Source organism: Salvelinus fontinalis, chromosome 39, assembly GCF_029448725.1.
Source record: "Salvelinus fontinalis isolate EN_2023a chromosome 39, ASM2944872v1, whole genome shotgun sequence".
NCBI lineage: Eukaryota > Metazoa > Chordata > Actinopteri > Salmoniformes > Salmonidae > Salvelinus > Salvelinus fontinalis.
This window is the reverse complement of record NC_074703.1, coordinates 17,996,100-18,014,188: the sequence shown is the minus strand read 5'-3', so window position 1 is coordinate 18,014,188 and position 18,089 is coordinate 17,996,100. Positions and strand designations below refer to the sequence as shown.

At 56.8% G+C, this 18,089-nt stretch overlaps 1 protein-coding gene across 25 annotated transcripts in view; it reads left to right on the top strand.

The window, feature by feature from the left end:
• The window catches only part of LOC129838505 (CUGBP Elav-like family member 2), a 148,461-nt gene that overhangs the window by 97,445 nt on the left and 32,927 nt on the right, over positions 1-18,089 (top strand). For 16 of the 25 annotated variants that reach the window (XM_055905508.1, XM_055905505.1, XM_055905506.1 and 13 more), the window contains exons 4-7: positions 1,094-1,142; positions 3,977-4,111; positions 16,510-16,539; positions 17,918-17,997. In XM_055905508.1, the coding sequence (XP_055761483.1) occupies positions 1,094-1,142; positions 3,977-4,111; positions 16,510-16,539; positions 17,918-17,997 (294 nt within the window). The remainder of the gene's footprint in view (positions 1-1,093; positions 1,143-3,976; positions 4,112-16,509; positions 16,540-17,917; positions 17,998-18,089) is intronic. The other 9 variants (XM_055905531.1, XM_055905509.1, XM_055905515.1 and 6 more) reach the window with 1 other exon arrangement.

The following is an 18,089-nucleotide window of genomic DNA, read 5'->3' as shown; positions in this document are numbered from 1 at the left end:
GGGGAGGCTTGGGTTGTCATGGTGATTGGATGAAGAGTGACCGCAGTAGGTAGCTCCAGGGCTCTCAGTGAAGAACCAGCAGTGTGGAATTGTGGGGTAGTGGTGGAGCCCAGGCATGAAGCCTGCAAGGCCTTCTGGGTAGCCAGATCTGGGAGAAGGATGGCGTCTAGACAGAAGAGAGAGTGTGAGAGGCAGAGGGTAGCCGCTAGCCAGCACCTGTAGCCTGAGGATGCAGTTATGTCTCTGCTGTAGCCCTCCAACATGTGATCCACTACCTCTCTCTCTCAAACACACACAGTATTGTACAACTAGTCACTCACTCAATCAGGGAGATATAAACCAAAATGGGCACGATGGGTCCAGGTAGTGAATTCAGTTGAATTAACACTACTGGTGACACTGGGGTGGTGGATGTAGGAGTGTTGTGGAAAATGAATAAAGTCAATGTATAAACATATTGTAAAAAGAACGAAAGAGAGAGAGAAACAGACAGACAGATCGGGAGAGAGAGACAGATAGACACAGACAGACAGACAGACACACAGACCAACACAGACAGACAGACAGACAGACAGACAGACAGACAGACAGACAGACAGACAGACAGACACAGAGACAGCCATTCACAGACACATAGACAGACGGTCACAGACACAGCCACAGACATAGATACAGACACCGATACAGACACACCGTCAGACAGTCACAGACACAGAGACAGACAGTCACAGACACAAACAGACAGTCACAGAGACAGACAGACAGTCACAGAGACAGACAGACAGACAGTCAGAGACACACAGACAGTCACACAGACAGACAGACAGACAGACAGACAGACAGACAGACAGACAGACAGCGTGTGTCTGATATAGTGTGTGTGATCTCTGAGTGTGTGCAGTCCTCACTAGGTGTGTGTGTGTGTGTGTGTGTGTGTGTGTGTGTGTGTGTGTGTGTGTGTGTGTGTGTGTGTGTGTGTGTGTGTGTGTGTGTGTGTGTGTGTGTGTGTGTGTGTGTGTGTGTGTGTGTGTGTGTGTGTGTGTGTGTGTGTATATATAGTATTGTAAAGGTGTGTTTGTCCTGTCTTTTCCAGATGCACCATCCCATTCAGATGAAGCCTGCAGACAGTGAGAAATCAAACGGTGAGTGATCACACACACTAGGTTGAGTATTACGTGGTCGGGGGGGTGTGTGTGTGTGTGTACTTCAGTGTCTCTGTGGCTCAGTGATCCTGTTTCAGAGAGAGAAAGAGAGATGTATGAATTATTAAAGTGTTCTGGGAGGGGGTCAGGGAGAGTTCAACTGTTTTGGCCCCACAGTGAACCAGCCTTTCTCCCTGCATCTCTCTCTCTCTCTCTCACACACACACACACACACACACACACACACACACACACACACACACACACACACACACACACACACACACACACACACACACACACACACACACACACACACACACACACACAGACAAATGGCTCTATTGCAGATGCGGTTACAACCCCATTTATCCAGCCATAAAGCTTTACTGCATCTGAGAGAAGCCAGACAGGGGCCACGTCCCAATACTAATAGCCTCTTTTCCTCATCCACTGGACCACTGCAAGTATAGAAGGATAGAGGGTAATAACATTGGGACAGACGGAACAGTACCACACCGAGAGAGACAGAGTCGTGTCATAAAGCCACTGACAGCACACAGGCATCACTTAAAGCTTAATAAAGCCGCTCGTAGCAGCATCTTCTAGACTCGACCCACGAAGGAAATACAATGCACTAGAAGCCTATAGATCCATCCATATAAGTCATGATGAGACCTTAATAATGCTTTACCGCTCCAGACATCTTCTGTGAGGTTATGAAATAGGACTTGGTAAGATATATCTGTCTAGGTAACGATGACTTTAGTAAAGCTCCAGCCGGCTGTAGATGCAGTCATCATCTACTGTAATGGGAGATAGTAAAGCTCCAGCCATCTGTAGATGCAGTCATCCTCTACTGTAATGGGAGATAGTAAAGCTCCAGCCATCTGTAGATGCAGTCATCCTCTGCTGTAATGGGAGATAGTAAACCTCCAGCCATCTGTAGATGCAGTCATCCTCTACTGTAATGGGAGATAGTAAAGCTCCAGCCATCTGTAGATGCCGTCATCCTCTACTGTAATGGGAGATAGTAAACCTCCAGCCATCTGTAGATGCAGTCATCCTCTACTGTAATGGGAGATAGTAAAGCTCCAGCCATCTGTAGATGCAGTCATCCTCTGCTGTAATGGGAGATAGTAAAGCTCCAGCCATCTGTAGATGCAGTCATCCTCTACTGTAATGGGAGATAGTAAAGCTCCAGCCATCTGTAGATGCCGTCATCCTCTACTGTAATGGGAGATAGTAAACCTCCAGCCATCTGTAGATGCAGTCATCCTCTACTGTAATGGGAGATAGTAAAGCTCCAGCCATCTGTAGATGCAGTCATCCTCTGCTGTAATGGGAGATAGTAAAGCTCCAGCCATCTGTAGATGCAGTCATCCTCTACTGTAATGGGAGATAGTAAAGCTCCAGCCATCTGTAGATGCAGTCATCCTCTACTGTAATGGGAGATAGTAAACCTCTAGCCATCTGTAGATGCAGTCATCCTCTACTGTAATGGGAGATAGTAAAGCTCCAGCCATCTGTAGATGCAGTCATCCTCTACTGTAATGGGAGATAGTAAAGCTCCAGCCATCTGTAGATGCAGTCATCCTCTACTGTAATGGGAGATAGTAAAGCTCCAGCCATCTGTAGATGCAGTCATCCTCTACTGTAATGGGAGATAGTAAACCTCCAGCCATCTGTAGATGCAGTCATCCTCTACTGTAATGGGAGATAGTAAAGCTCCAGCCATCTGTAGATGCAGTCATCCTCTACTGTAATGGGAGATAGTAAACCTCCAGCCATCTGTAGATGCAGTCATCCTCTACTGTAATGGGAGATAGTAAAGCTCCAGCCATCTGTAGATGCAGTCATCCTCTACTGTAATGGGAGATAGTAAAGCACGGCCATATGAAATGTATCCGTCTTTTTAATGATAATACGTTCCATAATCCTTTATTGGAGTTGCTGTAACCATGATGAATTGTCGTTAAGCGGTTTGTGGCTTTAGTCAATTAAGAGGTGTGTGTGCGTGTTTGTCTTCGCTGCACTGCTGTATCGATAGCCCGTCTTCACTTTCCGCTTTCTTTCTTTCTTGAAATCTGATCTGGAATCAGTAAAACGCTGTTTCTCTGCTTCCCAATACATCACTAACTCGGACTCAGGTCGACTAACAGATGTTTAGTCACCGTTGAGGATATCTCTGCTGTTTCTCCATATCCACTCCCAGTTAATTCATTACAGTGCTGATAGTGAGCGAACGTATACAGACGAGTTGGAAGCCTTTGAAACAACACTTATCTTCCCTGTGTTATTTTTTTTAAACGCACAAACAATTCAAACAGCAAAATAAACAAGTGCTCTATTGATTTCCCAGAGTGCAACAGACCGCTTACTCTTTCGCCTCCCGGTAAGAGCTGACAGTTTCCTCATTAAAAATGAATTGAATTAGCATTACTCTGAATGGTGAGCAACACATACACACACGTTCTCTCTCTTGTCTCTTTCCCACGGTCATACACACGCGCACACACACACACACACACACACACACACACAGGCCGAGGTATTGCAAGATAAATGGAGCGATTGGGTCAGAGAGAAAAGGATTAAACAGGAGGAGAAGGAGGGGCAGGCAGACAAAAAGAAACCCGGAGAGATGGAGAGGAGGAGATGGAGAGAGAGAAACGAATAGAGGGAGAGAGTCGCACAGAGGCTTGGTGTTGAAGTGGTAATGAGACATTGATCACAGTCTGCAGATGAAATGGTGAAACTTTCTCTCTCTCTCTTTCTTCTCCTTTTCTTTGTGTTTCTCCGCCATGTGAATGTGTTCCTGTGTTCCCCTGCAGCGGTGGAGGACAGGAAGCTGTTCATCGGCATGGTGTCGAAGAAGTGCAATGAGAACGACATCCGGGTCATGTTCTCTGCGTTCGGACAGATCGAGGAGTGCCGGATCCTGCGAGGGCCCGACGGACTCAGCAGAGGTGTGTGTTTCTTGGGCTCCGTCCATATACACACTCACCCTGACCCCCTCCTCCCTTACCCACCATCCCTTTCACCCCTCCCATCTATTATATCCACCCCCTATTCAGTTCTGTGCCCCTCATCCCTCCCCTTACAGTTCTCCTCTAGGCAGAAGGAGAAATTATGTTCTCCCTTGCTTTTGGCCAACCATAGAGCTACTACGCAATCAGCAGTGCAGTGTCCCCCTGAGTCAATCTCCTCTTCACTGCCTCCCTCCCCCCCTCACCCCCTCCAATCCCCCTGCCTCCTCTCCTCCCTCCCCTCCCTCTGTGGTCTCTATGTGCTGAGGAGATGGGGCGGGGTCTGCCAAAACAAACTGTCTGTCCTGCTCGGCGTCACACAGGTTTATGTGGATGTGTCGGTTGTTGTGTGTTTCTCTGTGGATGTGTCGGTTGTTGTGTGTTTCTCTGTGGATGTGTCGGTTGTTGTGTGTTTCTCTGTGGCTGTGTCGGTTGTTGTGCGTTTCTCTGTGGATGTGTCGGTTGTTGTGTGTTTCTCTGTGGGTGTGTCGGTTGTTGTGTGTTTCTCTGTGGATGTGCCAGTTGCTGTGTGTTTCTCTGTGGTTGTGTCGGTTGTTGTGTGTTTCTTTGTGGCTGCGTCGGTTGTTGTGCGTTTCTCTGTGGATGTGTCGGTTGTTGTGTGTTTCTCTGTGGGTGTGTCGGTTGTTGTGTGTTTCTCTGTGGATGTGTCGGTTGTTGTGTGTTTCTCTGTGGGTGTGTCGGGTGTTGTGTGTTTCTCTGTGGGTGTGTCGGTTGTTGTGTGTTTCTCTGTGGGTGTGTCGGGTGTTGTGTGTTTCTCTGTGGGTGTGTCGGGTGTTGTGTGTTTCTCTGTGGGTGTGTCAGTTGCTGTGTGTTTCTCTGTGGGTGTGTCGGTTGTTGTGTGTTTCTCTGTGGGTGTGTCAGTTGCTGTGTGTTTTTCTGTGGATGTTACCATTGTTCTTACTGTTACTGTTGACCGTCTCTCATTATCTGAAGGTCTCTTCTTCTTCTCTCCTCAAGGTGCCTCTAGCCACTAGCGGTCTCTAATACTCTACTATCACACACACTCAGTCCTCCACTCTCTCTCCCTCTCTCTCTCTGTCCTCCTGTCCCTTCATCCTCCTCTCTCTGTCCTCCTGTCCCTTCATCCTCCTCTCTCTTTGTCCTCCTGTTCCTTCATCCTCCTCTCTCTCTGTCCTCCTGTCCCTTCATCCTCCTCTCTCTCTGTCCTCCTGCCCCTTCATCCTCCTCTCTCTGTCCTCCTGTCCCTTCATCCTCTTCTCTCTTTGTCCTCCTGTTCCTTCATCCTCCTCTCTCTCTGTCCTCCTGTCCCTTCATCCTCCTCTCTCTCTGTCCTCCTGTCCCTTCACCCTCCTCTCTCTCTGTCCTCCTGTCCCTTCATCCTCCTCTCTCTGTCCTCCTGTCCCTTCATTCTCCTCTCTCTCTGTCCTCCTGTCCCTTCATCCTCCTCTCTCTCTGTCCTCCTGTCCCTTCATCCTCCTCTCTCTGTCCTCCTGTCCCTTCATCCTCCTCTCTCCCTGTCCTCCTGTCCCTTCATCCTCCTCTCTCTCTGTCCTCCTGTCCCTTCATCCTCCTCTCTCCCTGTCCTCCTGTCCCTTCATCCTCCTCTCTCTCTGTCCTCCTGTCCCTTCATCCTCCTCTCTCTGTCCTCCTGTCCCTTCATCCTCCTCTCTCTCTGTCCTCCTGTCCCTTCATCCTCCTCTCTCTCTGTCCTCCTGTCCCTTTATCCTCCTCTCTCTGTCCTCCTGTCCCTTCGTCCTCTTCTCTTTCTGTCCTCCTGTCCCTTCATCCTCCTCTCTCTCTGTCCTCCACTATGCCATCATCCTCTTCATCTCTCTCTCTCTCTCTGTTCTGCACTATCCCAGAATTCTATTACACATGAGCATCCTATTTCCCATCTCTCTCTCTCTTCCTCTCAATCACGTGTCTGTTGTCCTCATGAATATTAGAATCTTTACTGCACATAACCTCCACAAACTCCAGGCTTCCTAACAGGTCTGTCAGAGCAGTCTTAGTCCAGCCTGATCCAGAGCAGTCTTAGTCCAGCCTGGTCTAGAGCAGTCTTAGTCCAGCCTGTCAGAACAGTCTTAGTCCAGCCTGGTCCAGAGCAGTCTTAGTCCAGCCTGATCCAGAGCAGTCTTAGTCCAGCCTGTCAGAGCAGTCTTAGTCCAGCCTGTCAGAGCAGTCTTAGTCCAGCCTGGTCCAGAGCAGTCTTAGTCCAGCCTGTCAGAGCAGTCTTAGTCCAGCCTGTCAGAACAGTCTTAGTCCAGCCTGGTCCAGAGCAGTCTTAGTCCAGCCTGTCAGAACAGTCTTAGTCCAGCCTGTCAGAGCAGTCTTAGTCCAGCCTGGTCCAGAGCAGTCTTAGTCCAGCCTGTCAGAACAGTCTTAGTCCAGCCTGGTCCAGAGCAGTCTTAGTCCAGCCTGTCAGAACAGTCTTAGTCCAGCCTGTCAGAACAGTCTTAGTCCAGCCTGGTCCAGAGCAGTCTTAGTCCAGCCTGTCAGAGCAGTCTTAGTCCAGCCTGTCAGAGCAGTCTTAGTCCAGCCTGTCAGAGCAGTCTTAGTCCAGCCTGGTCCAGAGCAGTCTTAGTCCAGCCTGGTCCAGAGCAGTCTTAGTCCAGCCTGGTCCAGAGCAGTCTTAGTCCAGCCTGGTCCAGAGCAGTCTTAGTCCAGCCTGGTCCAGAGCAGTCTTAGTCCAGCCTGATCCAGAGCAGTCTTAGTCCAGCCTGGTCTAGAGCAGTCTTAGTCCAGCCTGTCAGAACAGTCTTAGTCCAGCCTGGTCCAGAGCAGTCTTAGTCCAGCCTGATCCAGAGCAGTCTTAGTCCAGCCTGTCAGAGCAGTCTTAGTCCAGCCTGTCAGAGCAGTCTTAGTCCAGCCTGGTCCAGAGCAGTCTTAGTCCAGCCTGTCAGAGCAGTCTTAGTCCAGCCTGTCAGAACAGTCTTAGTCCAGCCTGGTCCAGAGCAGTCTTAGTCCAGCCTGTCAGAACAGTCTTAGTCCAGCCTGTCAGAGCAGTCTTAGTCCAGCCTGGTCCAGAGCAGTCTTAGTCCAGCCTGTCAGAACAGTCTTAGTCCAGCCTGGTCCAGAGCAGTCTTAGTCCAGCCTGTCAGAACAGTCTTAGTCCAGCCTGATCCAGAGCAGTCTTAGTCCAGCCTGGTCCAGAGCAGTCTTAGTCCAGCCTGGTCCAGAGCAGTCTTAGTCCAGCCTGTCAGAGCAGTCTTAGTCCAGCCTGGTCCAGAGCAGTCTTAGTCCAGCCTGTCAGAGCAGTCTTAGTCCAGCCTGGTCCAGAGCAGTCTTAGTCCAGCCTGGTCCAGAGCAGTCTTAGTCCAGCCTGGTCCAGAGCAGTCTTAGTCCAGCCTGGTCCAGAGCAGTCTTAGTCCAGCCTGGTCCAGAGCAGTCTTAGTCCAGCCTGGTCCAGAGCAGTCTTAGTCCAGCCTGGTCCAGAGCAGTCTTAGTCCAGCCTGGTCCAGAGCAGTCTTAGTCCAGCCTGGTCCAGAGCAGTCTTAGTCCAGCCTGGTCCAGAGCAGTCTTAGTCCAGCCTGTCAGAGCAGTCTTAGTCCAGCCTGGTCCAGAGCAGTCTTAGTCCAGCCTGTCAGAGCAGTCTTAGTCCAGCCTGGTCCAGAGCAGTCTTAGTCCAGCCTGGTCCAGAGCAGTCTTAGTCCAGCCTGTCAGAGCAGTCTTAGTCCAGCCTGGTCCAGAGCAGTAAATACATGAATCAGAGTGAGGCTGCAGATAAATGGGCCTTCAAGTGGGTCTGCGCTGTCCCATCTGGCTCTGCGCTGTCCCATCTGGCTCTGCGCTGTCCCATCTGGCTCTGTGCTGTCCCACCTGGCTCTGCGTTGTCCCACCTGGCTCTGCGCTGTCCCACCTGGCCCTGTGCTGTCCCACCTGGCTCTGCGCTGTCCCATCTGGCTCTGCGCTGTCCCACCTGGCTCTGCGCTGTCCCACCTGGCTCTGCGCTGTCCCACCTGGCTCTGTGCTGTCCCACCTGGCTCTGTGCTGTCCCATCTGGCTCTGTGCTGTCCCATCTGGCTCTGCGCTGTCCCATCTGGCTCTGCGCTGTCCCATCTGGTTCTGCCTGTCCCACCTGGCTCTGCGCTGTCCCATCTGGCTCTGCGCTGTCCCATCTGGCTCTGCGCTGTCCCATCTGGCTCTGCGCTGTCCCACCTGGCTCTGTGCTGTCCCACCTGGCTCTGCGCTGTCCCATCTGGTTCTGCCTGTCCCACCTGGCTCTGCGCTGTCCCACCTGGCTCTGTGCTTTCCCACCTGGCTCTGCGCTGTCCCACCTGGCTCTGCGCTGTCCCATCTGGCTCTGCGCTGTCCCACCTGGCTCTGCGCTGTCCCATCTGGCTCTGTGCTGTCCCACCTGGCTCTGTGCTGTCCCACCTGGCTCTGCGCTGTCCCACCTGGCTCTGCGCTGTCCCACCTGGCTTTGTGCTGTCCCATCTGGCTCTGTGCTGTCCCACTTGGCTCTGTGCTGTCCCACCTGGCTCTGTGCTGTCCCACCTGGCTCTGTGCTGTCCCACCTGGCTCTGTGCTGTCCCACCTGGCTCTGTGCTGCCCACCTGGCTCTGTGCTGTCCTATCTGGCTCTGTGCTGTCCCACCTGGCTCTGTGCTGTCCCATCTGGCTCTGTGCTGTCCCACCTGGCTCTGTGCTGTCCCACCTGGCTCTGTGCTGCCCACCTGGCTCTGTGCTGTCCCATCTGGCTCTGCGCTGTCCCACCTGGCTCTGCGCTGTCCCACCTGGCTCTGCGCTGTCCCACCTGGCTCTGCGCTGTCCCATCTGGCTCTGAGCTGTCCCATCTGGCTCTGCGCTGTCCCATCTGGTTCTGCCTGTCCCATCTGGCTCTGCGCTGTCCCACCTGGCTCTGCGCTGTCCCATCTGGCTCTACGCTGTCCCACCTGGCTCTGCGCTGTCCCACCTGGCTCTGCGCTGTCCCACCTGGCTCTGCGCTGTCCCACCTGGCTCTGCGCTGTCCCACCTGGCTCTGCGCTGTCCCACCTGGCTCTGCGCTGTCCCACCTGGCTCTGCGCTGTCCCACCTGGCTCTGCGCTGTCCCACCTGGCTCTGTGCTGTCCCATCTGGCTCTGTCCTGTCCCACCTGGTTCTGCCTGTCCCACCTGGCTCTGCGCTGTCCCACCTGGCTCTGCGCTGTCCCACCTGGCTCTGCGCTGTCCCACCTGGCTCTGTGCTGTCCCATCTGGCTCTGTGCTGTCCCATCTGGCTCTGCGCTGTCCCACCTGGCTCTGCGCTGTCCCACCTGGCTCTGCGCTGTCCCACCTGGCTCTGTGCTGTCCCATCTGGCTCTGTGCTGTCCCATCTGGCTCTGCGCTGTCCCATCTGGCTCTGCGCTGTCCCACCTGGCTCTGCGCTGTCCCATCTGGCTCTGCGCTGTCCCATCTGGCTCTGTGCTGTCCCACCTGGCTCTGCGCTGTCCCACCTGGCTCTGCGTTGTCCCACCTGGCTCTGCGCTGTCCCACCTGGCCCTGCGCTGTCCCACCTGGCTCTGCGCTGTCCCATCTGGCTCTGCGCTGTCCCACCTGGCTCTGCGCTGTCCCACCTGGCTCTGCGCTGTCCCACCTGGCTCTGTGCTGTCCCACCTGGCTCTGTGCTGTCCCATCTGGCTCTGCGCTGTCCCATCTGGCTCTGCGCTGTCCCATCTGGCTCTGCGCTGTCCCATCTGGTTCTGCCTGTCCCACCTGGCTCTGCGCTGTCCCATCTGGCTCTGCGCTGTCCCATCTGGCTCTGCGCTGTCCCATCTGGCTCTGTGCTGTCCCATCTGGCTCTGCGCTGTCCCACCTGGCTCTGTGCTGTCCCACCTGGCTCTGCGCTGTCCCATCTGGTTCTGCCTGTCCCACCTGGCTCTGCGCTGTCCCACCTGGCTCTGCGCTTTCCCACCTGGCTCTGCGCTGTCCCACCTGGTTCTGCGCTGTCCCACCTGGCTCTGTGCTGTCCCACCTGGCTCTGCGCTGTCCCATCTGGTTCTGCCTGTCCCATCTGGCTCTGCGCTGTCCCACCTGGCTCTGCGCTGTCCCATCTGGCTCTACGCTGTCCCACCTGGCTCTGCGCTGTCCCACCTGGCTCTGCGCTGTCCCACCTGGCTCTGCGCTGTCCCACCTGGCTCTGCGCTGTCCCACCTGGCTCTGCGCTGTCCCACCTGGCTCTGCGCTGTCCCACCTGGCTCTGCGCTGTCCCACCTGGCTCTGCGCTGTCCCATCTGGCTCTGAGCTGTCCCACCTGGTTCTGCCTGTCCCACCTGGCTCTGCGCTGTCCCACCTGGCTCTGCGCTGTCCCACCTGGCTCTGCGCTGTCCCACCTGGCTCTGTGCTGTCCCATCTGGCTCTGCGCTGTCCCACCTGGCTCTGCGCTGTCCCACCTGGCTCTGCGCTGTCCCACCTGGCTCTGTGCTGTCCCATCTGGCTCTGTGCTGTCCCATCTGGCTCTGTGCTGTCCCATCTGGCTCTGCGCTTTCCCATCTGGCTCTGCGCTGTCCCACCTGGCTCTGCGCTGTCCCATCTGGCTCTGCGCTGTCCCATCTGGCTCTGCGCTGTCCCATCTGGCTCTGCGCTGTCCCACCTGGCTCTGCGCTGTCCCATCTGGCTCTGCGCTGTCCCATCTGGCTCTGCGCTGTCCCATCTGGCTCTGCGCTGTCCCACCTGGCTCTGTGCTGTCCCACCTGGCTCTGTGCTGTCCCATCTGGCTCTGCGCTGTCCCACCTGGCTCTGTGCTGTCCCATCTGGCTCTGTGCTGTCCCATCTGGCTCTGTGCTGTCCCATCTGGCTCTGTGCTGTCCCATCTGGCTCTGCGCTGTCCCATCTGGCTCTGCGCTGTCCCATCTGGCTCTGCGCTGTCCCACCTGGCTCTGTGCTGTCCCATCTGGCTCTGTGCTGTCCCACCTGGCTCTGTGCTGTCCCACCTGGCTCTGTGCTGCCCACCTGGCTCTGTGCTGTCCCATCTGGCTCTGCGCTGTCCCACCTGGCTCTGCGCTGTCCCACCTGGCTCTGTGCTGTCCCATCTGGCTCTGTGCTGTCCCACCTGGCTCTGTGCTGTCCCACCTGGCTCTGTGCTGCCCACCTGGCTCTGTGCTGTCCCATCTGGCTCTGCGCTGTCCCACCTGGCTCTGCGCTGTCCCACCTGGCTCTGCGCTGTCCCACCTGGCTCTGCGCTGTCCCACCTGGCTCTGCGCTGTCCCATCTGGCTCTGAGCTGTCCCATCTGGCTCTGCGCTGTCCCATCTGGTTCTGCCTGTCCCATCTGGCTCTGCGCTGTCCCACCTGGCTCTGCGCTGTCCCACCTGGCTCTGCGCTGTCCCACCTGGCTCTGCGCTGTCCCACCTGGCTCTGCGCTGTCCCACCTGGCTCTGCGCTGTCCCACCTGGCTCTGCGCTGTCCCACCTGGCTCTGCGCTGTCCCACCTGGCTCTGCGCTGTCCCACCTGGCTCTGTGCTGTCCCATCTGGCTCTGTCCTGTCCCACCTGGTTCTGCCTGTCCCACCTGGCTCTGCGCTGTCCCACCTGGCTCTGCGCTGTCCCACCTGGCTCTGCGCTGTCCCACCTGGCTCTGTGCTGTCCCATCTGGCTCTGTGCTGTCCCATCTGGCTCTGCGCTGTCCCACCTGGCTCTGCGCTGTCCCACCTGGCTCTGCGCTGTCCCACCTGGCTCTGTGCTGTCCCATCTGGCTCTGTGCTGTCCCATCTGGCTCTGCGCTGTCCCATCTGGCTCTGCGCTGTCCCACCTGGCTCTGCGCTGTCCCATCTGGCTCTGCGCTGTCCCATCTGGCTCTGTGCTGTCCCACCTGGCTCTGCGCTGTCCCACCTGGCTCTGCGTTGTCCCACCTGGCTCTGCGCTGTCCCACCTGGCCCTGCGCTGTCCCACCTGGCTCTGCGCTGTCCCATCTGGCTCTGCGCTGTCCCACCTGGCTCTGCGCTGTCCCACCTGGCTCTGCGCTGTCCCACCTGGCTCTGTGCTGTCCCACCTGGCTCTGCGCTGTCCCATCTGGCTCTGCGCTGTCCCATCTGGCTCTGCGCTGTCCCATCTGGCTCTGCGCTGTCCCATCTGGTTCTGCCTGTCCCACCTGGCTCTGCGCTGTCCCATCTGGCTCTGCGCTGTCCCATCTGGCTCTGCGCTGTCCCATCTGGCTCTGTGCTGTCCCATCTGGCTCTGCGCTGTCCCACCTGGCTCTGTGCTGTCCCACCTGGCTCTGCGCTGTCCCATCTGGTTCTGCCTGTCCCACCTGGCTCTGCGCTGTCCCACCTGGCTCTGCGCTTTCCCACCTGGCTCTGCGCTGTCCCACCTGGTTCTGCGCTGTCCCACCTGGCTCTGTGCTGTCCCACCTGGCTCTGCGCTGTCCCATCTGGTTCTGCCTGTCCCATCTGGCTCTGCGCTGTCCCACCTGGCTCTGCGCTGTCCCATCTGGCTCTACGCTGTCCCACCTGGCTCTGCGCTGTCCCACCTGGCTCTGCGCTGTCCCACCTGGCTCTGCGCTGTCCCACCTGGCTCTGCGCTGTCCCACCTGGCTCTGCGCTGTCCCACCTGGCTCTGCGCTGTCCCACCTGGCTCTGCGCTGTCCCACCTGGCTCTGCGCTGTCCCACCTGGCTCTGCGCTGTCCCATCTGGCTCTGAGCTGTCCCACCTGGTTCTGCCTGTCCCACCTGGCTCTGCGCTGTCCCACCTGGCTCTGCGCTGTCCCACCTGGCTCTGCGCTGTCCCACCTGGCTCTGTGCTGTCCCATCTGGCTCTGCGCTGTCCCACCTGGCTCTGCGCTGTCCCATCTGGCTCTGCGCTGTCCCATCTGGCTCTGCGCTGTCCCACCTGGCTCTGCGCTGTCCCATCTGGCTCTGCGCTGTCCCATCTGGCTCTGCGCTGTCCCATCTGGCTCTGCGCTGTCCCACCTGGCTCTGTGCTGTCCCACCTGGCTCTGTGCTGTCCCATCTGGCTCTGCGCTGTCCCACCTGGCTCTGTGCTGTCCCATCTGGCTCTGTGCTGTCCCATCTGGCTCTGTGCTGTCCCATCTGGCTCTGTGCTGTCCCATCTGGCTCTGCGCTGTCCCATCTGGCTCTGCGCTGTCCCATCTGGCTCTGCGCTGTCCCACCTGGCTCTGTGCTGTCCCATCTGGCTCTGTGCTGTCCCACCTGGCTCTGTGCTGTCCCACCTGGCTCTGTGCTGCCCACCTGGCTCTGTGCTGTCCCATCTGGCTCTGCGCTGTCCCACCTGGCTCTGCGCTGTCCCACCTGGCTCTGTGCTGTCCCATCTGGCTCTGTGCTGTCCCACCTGGCTCTGTGCTGTCCCACCTGGCTCTGTGCTGCCCACCTGGCTCTGTGCTGTCCCATCTGGCTCTGCGCTGTCCCACCTGGCTCTGCGCTGTCCCACCTGGCTCTGCGCTGTCCCACCTGGCTCTGCGCTGTCCCACCTGGCTCTGCGCTGTCCCATCTGGCTCTGAGCTGTCCCATCTGGCTCTGCGCTGTCCCATCTGGTTCTGCCTGTCCCATCTGGCTCTGCGCTGTCCCACCTGGCTCTGCGCTGTCCCATCTGGCTCTACGCTGTCCCACCTGGCTCTGCGCTGTCCCACCTGGCTCTGCGCTGTCCCACCTGGCTCTGCGCTGTCCCACCTGGCTCTGCGCTGTCCCACCTGGCTCTGCGCTGTCCCACCTGGCTCTGCGCTGTCCCATCTGGCTCTGTGCTGTCCCACCTGGTTCTGCCTGTCCCACCTGGCTCTGCGCTGTCCCACCTGGCTCTGCGCTGTCCCACCTGGCTCTGCGCTGTCCCACCTGGCTCTGTGCTGTCCCATCTGGCTCTGTGCTGTCCCATCTGGCTCTGCGCTGTCCCACCTGGCTCTGCGCTGTCCCACCTGGCTCTGCGCTGTCCCACCTGGCTCTGTGCTGTCCCATCTGGCTCTGTGCTGTCCCATCTGGCTCTGTGCTGTCCCATCTGGCTCTGCGCTGTCCCATCTGGCTCTGCGCTGTCCCATCTGGCTCTGCGCTTTCCCACCTGGCTCTGCGCTGTCCCATCTGGCTCTGCGCTGTCCCATCTGGCTCTGCGCTGTCCCATCTGGCTCTGCGCTGTCCCATCTGGCTCTGTGCTATCCCATCTGGCTCTGCGCTGTCCCACCTGGCTCTGTGCTGTCCCATCTGGCTCTGCGGTGTCCCATCTGGCTCTGTGCTGTCCCATCTGGCTCTGCGCTGTCCCACCTGGCTCTGTGCTGTCCCACCTGGCTCTGTGCTGTCCCATCTGGCTCTGCGCTGTCCCACCTGGCTCTGCTGTCCCACCTGGCTCTGTGCTGTCCCATCTGGCTCTGTGCTGTCCCATCTGGCTCTGTGCTGTCCCATCTGGCTCTGTGCTGTCCCACCTGGCTCTGTGCTGTCCCACCTGGCTCTGCGCTGTCCCATCTGGCTCTGTGCTGTCCCATCTGGCTCTGTGCTGTCCCACCTGGCTCTGTGCTGTCCCACCTGGCTCTGTGCTGTCCCACCTGGCTCTGTGCTGTCCCATCTGGCTCTGCGCTGTCCCACCTGGCTCTGCGCTGTCCCACCTGGCTCTGCGCTGTCCCACCTGGCTCTGTGCTGTCCCATCTGGCTCTGTGCTGTCCCACCTGGTTCTGCCTGTCCCACCTGGCTCTGCGCTGTCCCACCTGGCTCTGCGCTGTCCCACCTGGCTCTGCGCTGTCCCACCTGGCTCTGTGCTGTCCCATCTGGCTCTGTGCTGTCCTATCTGGCTCTGCGCTGTCCCACCTGGCTCTGCGCTGTCCCACCTGGCTCTGCGCTGTCCCACCTGGCTCTGTGCTGTCCCATCTGGCTCTGTGCTGTCCCATCTGGCTCTGTGCTGTCCCATCTGGCTCTGCGCTGTCCCATCTGGCTCTGCGCTGTCCCACCTGGCTCTGTGCTGTCCCATCTGGCTCTGCGCTGTCCCATCTGGCTCTGTGCTGTCCCATCTGGCTCTGCGCTGTCCCACCTGGCTCTGTGCTGTCCCATCTGGCTCTGCGCTGTCCCATCTGGCTCTGTGCTGTCCCATCTGGCTCTGCGCTGTCCCACCTGGCTCTGTGCTGTCCCACCTGGCTCTGTGCTGTCCCATCTGGCTCTGCGCTGTCCCACCTGGCTCTGCTGTCCCACCTGGCTCTGTGCTGTCCCATCTGGCTCTGTGCTGTCCCATCTGGCTCTGTGCTGTCCCATCTGGCTCTGTGCTGTCCCACCTGGCTCTGTGCTGTCCCACCTGGCTCTGCGCTGTCCCATCTGGCTCTGTGCTGTCCCATCTGGCTCTGTGCTGTCCCACCTGGCTCTGTGCTGTCCCATCTGGCTCTGTGCTGTCCCACCTGGCTCTGTGCTGTCCCACCTGGCTCTGTGCTGTCCCACCTGGCTCTGTGCTGTCCCATCTGGCTCTGTGCTGTCCCACCTGGCTCTGCGCTACACGGAGCTGCTATTAAACCACAATATGAATCAGAAGCCTGTTCTGTTCCACCACCCACTATTAATAAAATATGGATCACACCACTGGTGGATCCACGGCTGGGCCTGGGGAGTTACCCTACATTCATGAAAGGACTGTTCTCTTTCTCCTCTCCTATCGGAGCCGGTGCATGACGACAGAATGCGGCCAGCTAGATATTTATAGGCTAGGCGGCTAAATCCCATCTTCTTCGCTGGACAACATCTGGGTCATGTACTCTAAGAGGTCTTCAAACTATTTGTAAGATTTTGGCCCATGTAGAATTACCCCATATTAGTTTCTCTAACTTGCTCAAAGATGCCCGACCTTGGCCTTTCTCAACTGATGCCAGATAGAGCAAGACCCTGGACAGTCTTCTCACACTTGAACCCCAAGGCAACTTCATCTGCCACATCTTGCTACGACACAGACCTAGTTAGCTTTTATTGGTACCGTTAGGTAGGCCCATAATGAATAGTCAATCCCTAACCCTCAACCCCGTTCTATCACAGAGGACAAGACAATGATAAAGGTAGAGGATGAATCACAGACACTCATCTGTTCTCTCTCTCTCTCTCTCTCTCTCTCTCTCTCTCTCTCTCTCTCTCTCTCTCTCTCTCTCTCTCTCTCTCTCTCACACACACACTCACCCATTCACTCACTCGTACTCTCTCTCTTTCTGTCTCTCTTTCCATCCGTCCACCCCCACCCCATGCACACAGTTCTGACTAGATGACCTGTCTGCTAGCTAGCTAACTGTATCTTGTGCAGTCAGCTAGCTACAAAGTGTGTGTGGAGTGGGTCTGGGGATGGCTGTGCTACTACTGCTAGCATGGCTCAGTGTGTGTTAGCGTGTTAGCGTGTTAGCGTGTTAGCTTGGGGGGTGGGGGTGTTGAAGCTCTCCTCCAGTATATTGACACTGCCTCTCTCTGATCACTCCCCAACCAACAGGCCTCAGCCAGAGGGAAGCCAACGTTAAGGGTAATACCATTTCATTTAATACTAGTCTATTACCCAACAATTACGATCCAACCGATCAAACTCCAAATCGCCAAATAGTTAAGAGTTCCCAAAGAATGTGCATCATTCTGCCCGCCACACGCACTCTCCCTCCCCCAAGATTTGCTCAAATTGTGTGATTTTCTGTGATGTCTTTTCAGAACGCATTCTTCATAGAACCCTAGAGACGGTTTGTCACAGTCCTCCGCCCCGCCCCGCCTCCCTCCCCTCTCTCTCTCTCGTCGGCTTCATGTCCCAGAATAGGACAGTAAGAGAGAAGGGGGGGGAGAGAGAGAGAGAGAGAGCGAGAGAGAGCGAGAGAGAGAGAGAGAGAGAGAGAGAAGAGGGGGCATCCAATCAGGCACACAATGCAGGCCTAATGAGTTCAAATCGTTTTAATGCAAATTGGACAGATTTACATTCTCTAGAAGAGTGGGAGGAAGAGTGACTGGGGAAGATGAAGAGTGGGAGGATACTTGTACAACCAGTTATTTCTGTGTAGGAGCGAGAGAGAGAGATGGGCAGAGAGAGAAAGAAAGAGACTGGGGAAGATGAAGAGGGAGGGAGAGAGCTTCAACCACCCCACCTCATCTCAACAGCCATCCCCATTGGTGCACGACAACCTGCCAATCAAAAACTCTTACTGATTCTGATTGGAGCTGTCCTATTGTAGATGGGGTTGGGTGTGGTCGTCATGGTGCTAGCTGTGCTCTTTGGCTGTTGTTCCTTAGCAACCTGAAAACACTGTTGTCTGCTTGTTTAGTTCTCTGTACAATCTCTGTTTTGGGTTTATAACAACGACGTGTCCAACCCTTTTGTCTGGTTTTGTTTTTTCTTGTCTCCTCCTCTTCCTCCTCCCGTTCCTTCTCCTCTCCCCCTATCCCATTGTCCCGTCCCTCCTCCCGGCCTCCCTCCCATCATCTCTCCATCCCTCCCCTCCTCCCTCCCTCCCACCATCTCTCCATCCCTCCCCTCCTCCCTCCTACTATCTCTCCCTCCCTCCCCTCCCTCCCTCCTCCCGGCCTCCCTCCCTCCATCTCTCCATCCCTCTTTCCCTCCCTCCTCCTGGCCTCCTTCCCTCCATCTCTCCATCCCTCTTTCCTTCCCTCCTCCTGGCCTCCCTCCCTCCCACCATCTCTCCATCCCTCCCTCCTCCTGGCCTCCCTCCCACCATCTCTCCCTCCCTCCCCACCATCTCTCATCCCTCCCTCCCTCCCACCATCTTTCCATCCCTCCCTCCCTCCCACCATCTTTCCCTCCCTCCCTCCCTCCCTCCCCACCATCTCTCCATCCCTCCCTCCCTCCCACCATCTCTCCATCCCACCATCTTTCCATCCCTCCCCTCCCTCCCTCCCTACAGGATGTGCGTTTGTCACGTTTTCTACCAGGGCTATGGCACAGAATGCAATCAAAGCCATGCACCAGTCTCAGACTATGGAGGTACTGTACCCTCGCCCTTTCTCTTCAATTTCCTCTCTCTGTCTCTCTCTCCATCTCCATCTCTCTCTCTTCATCTCTTCATCTCTCTCTCT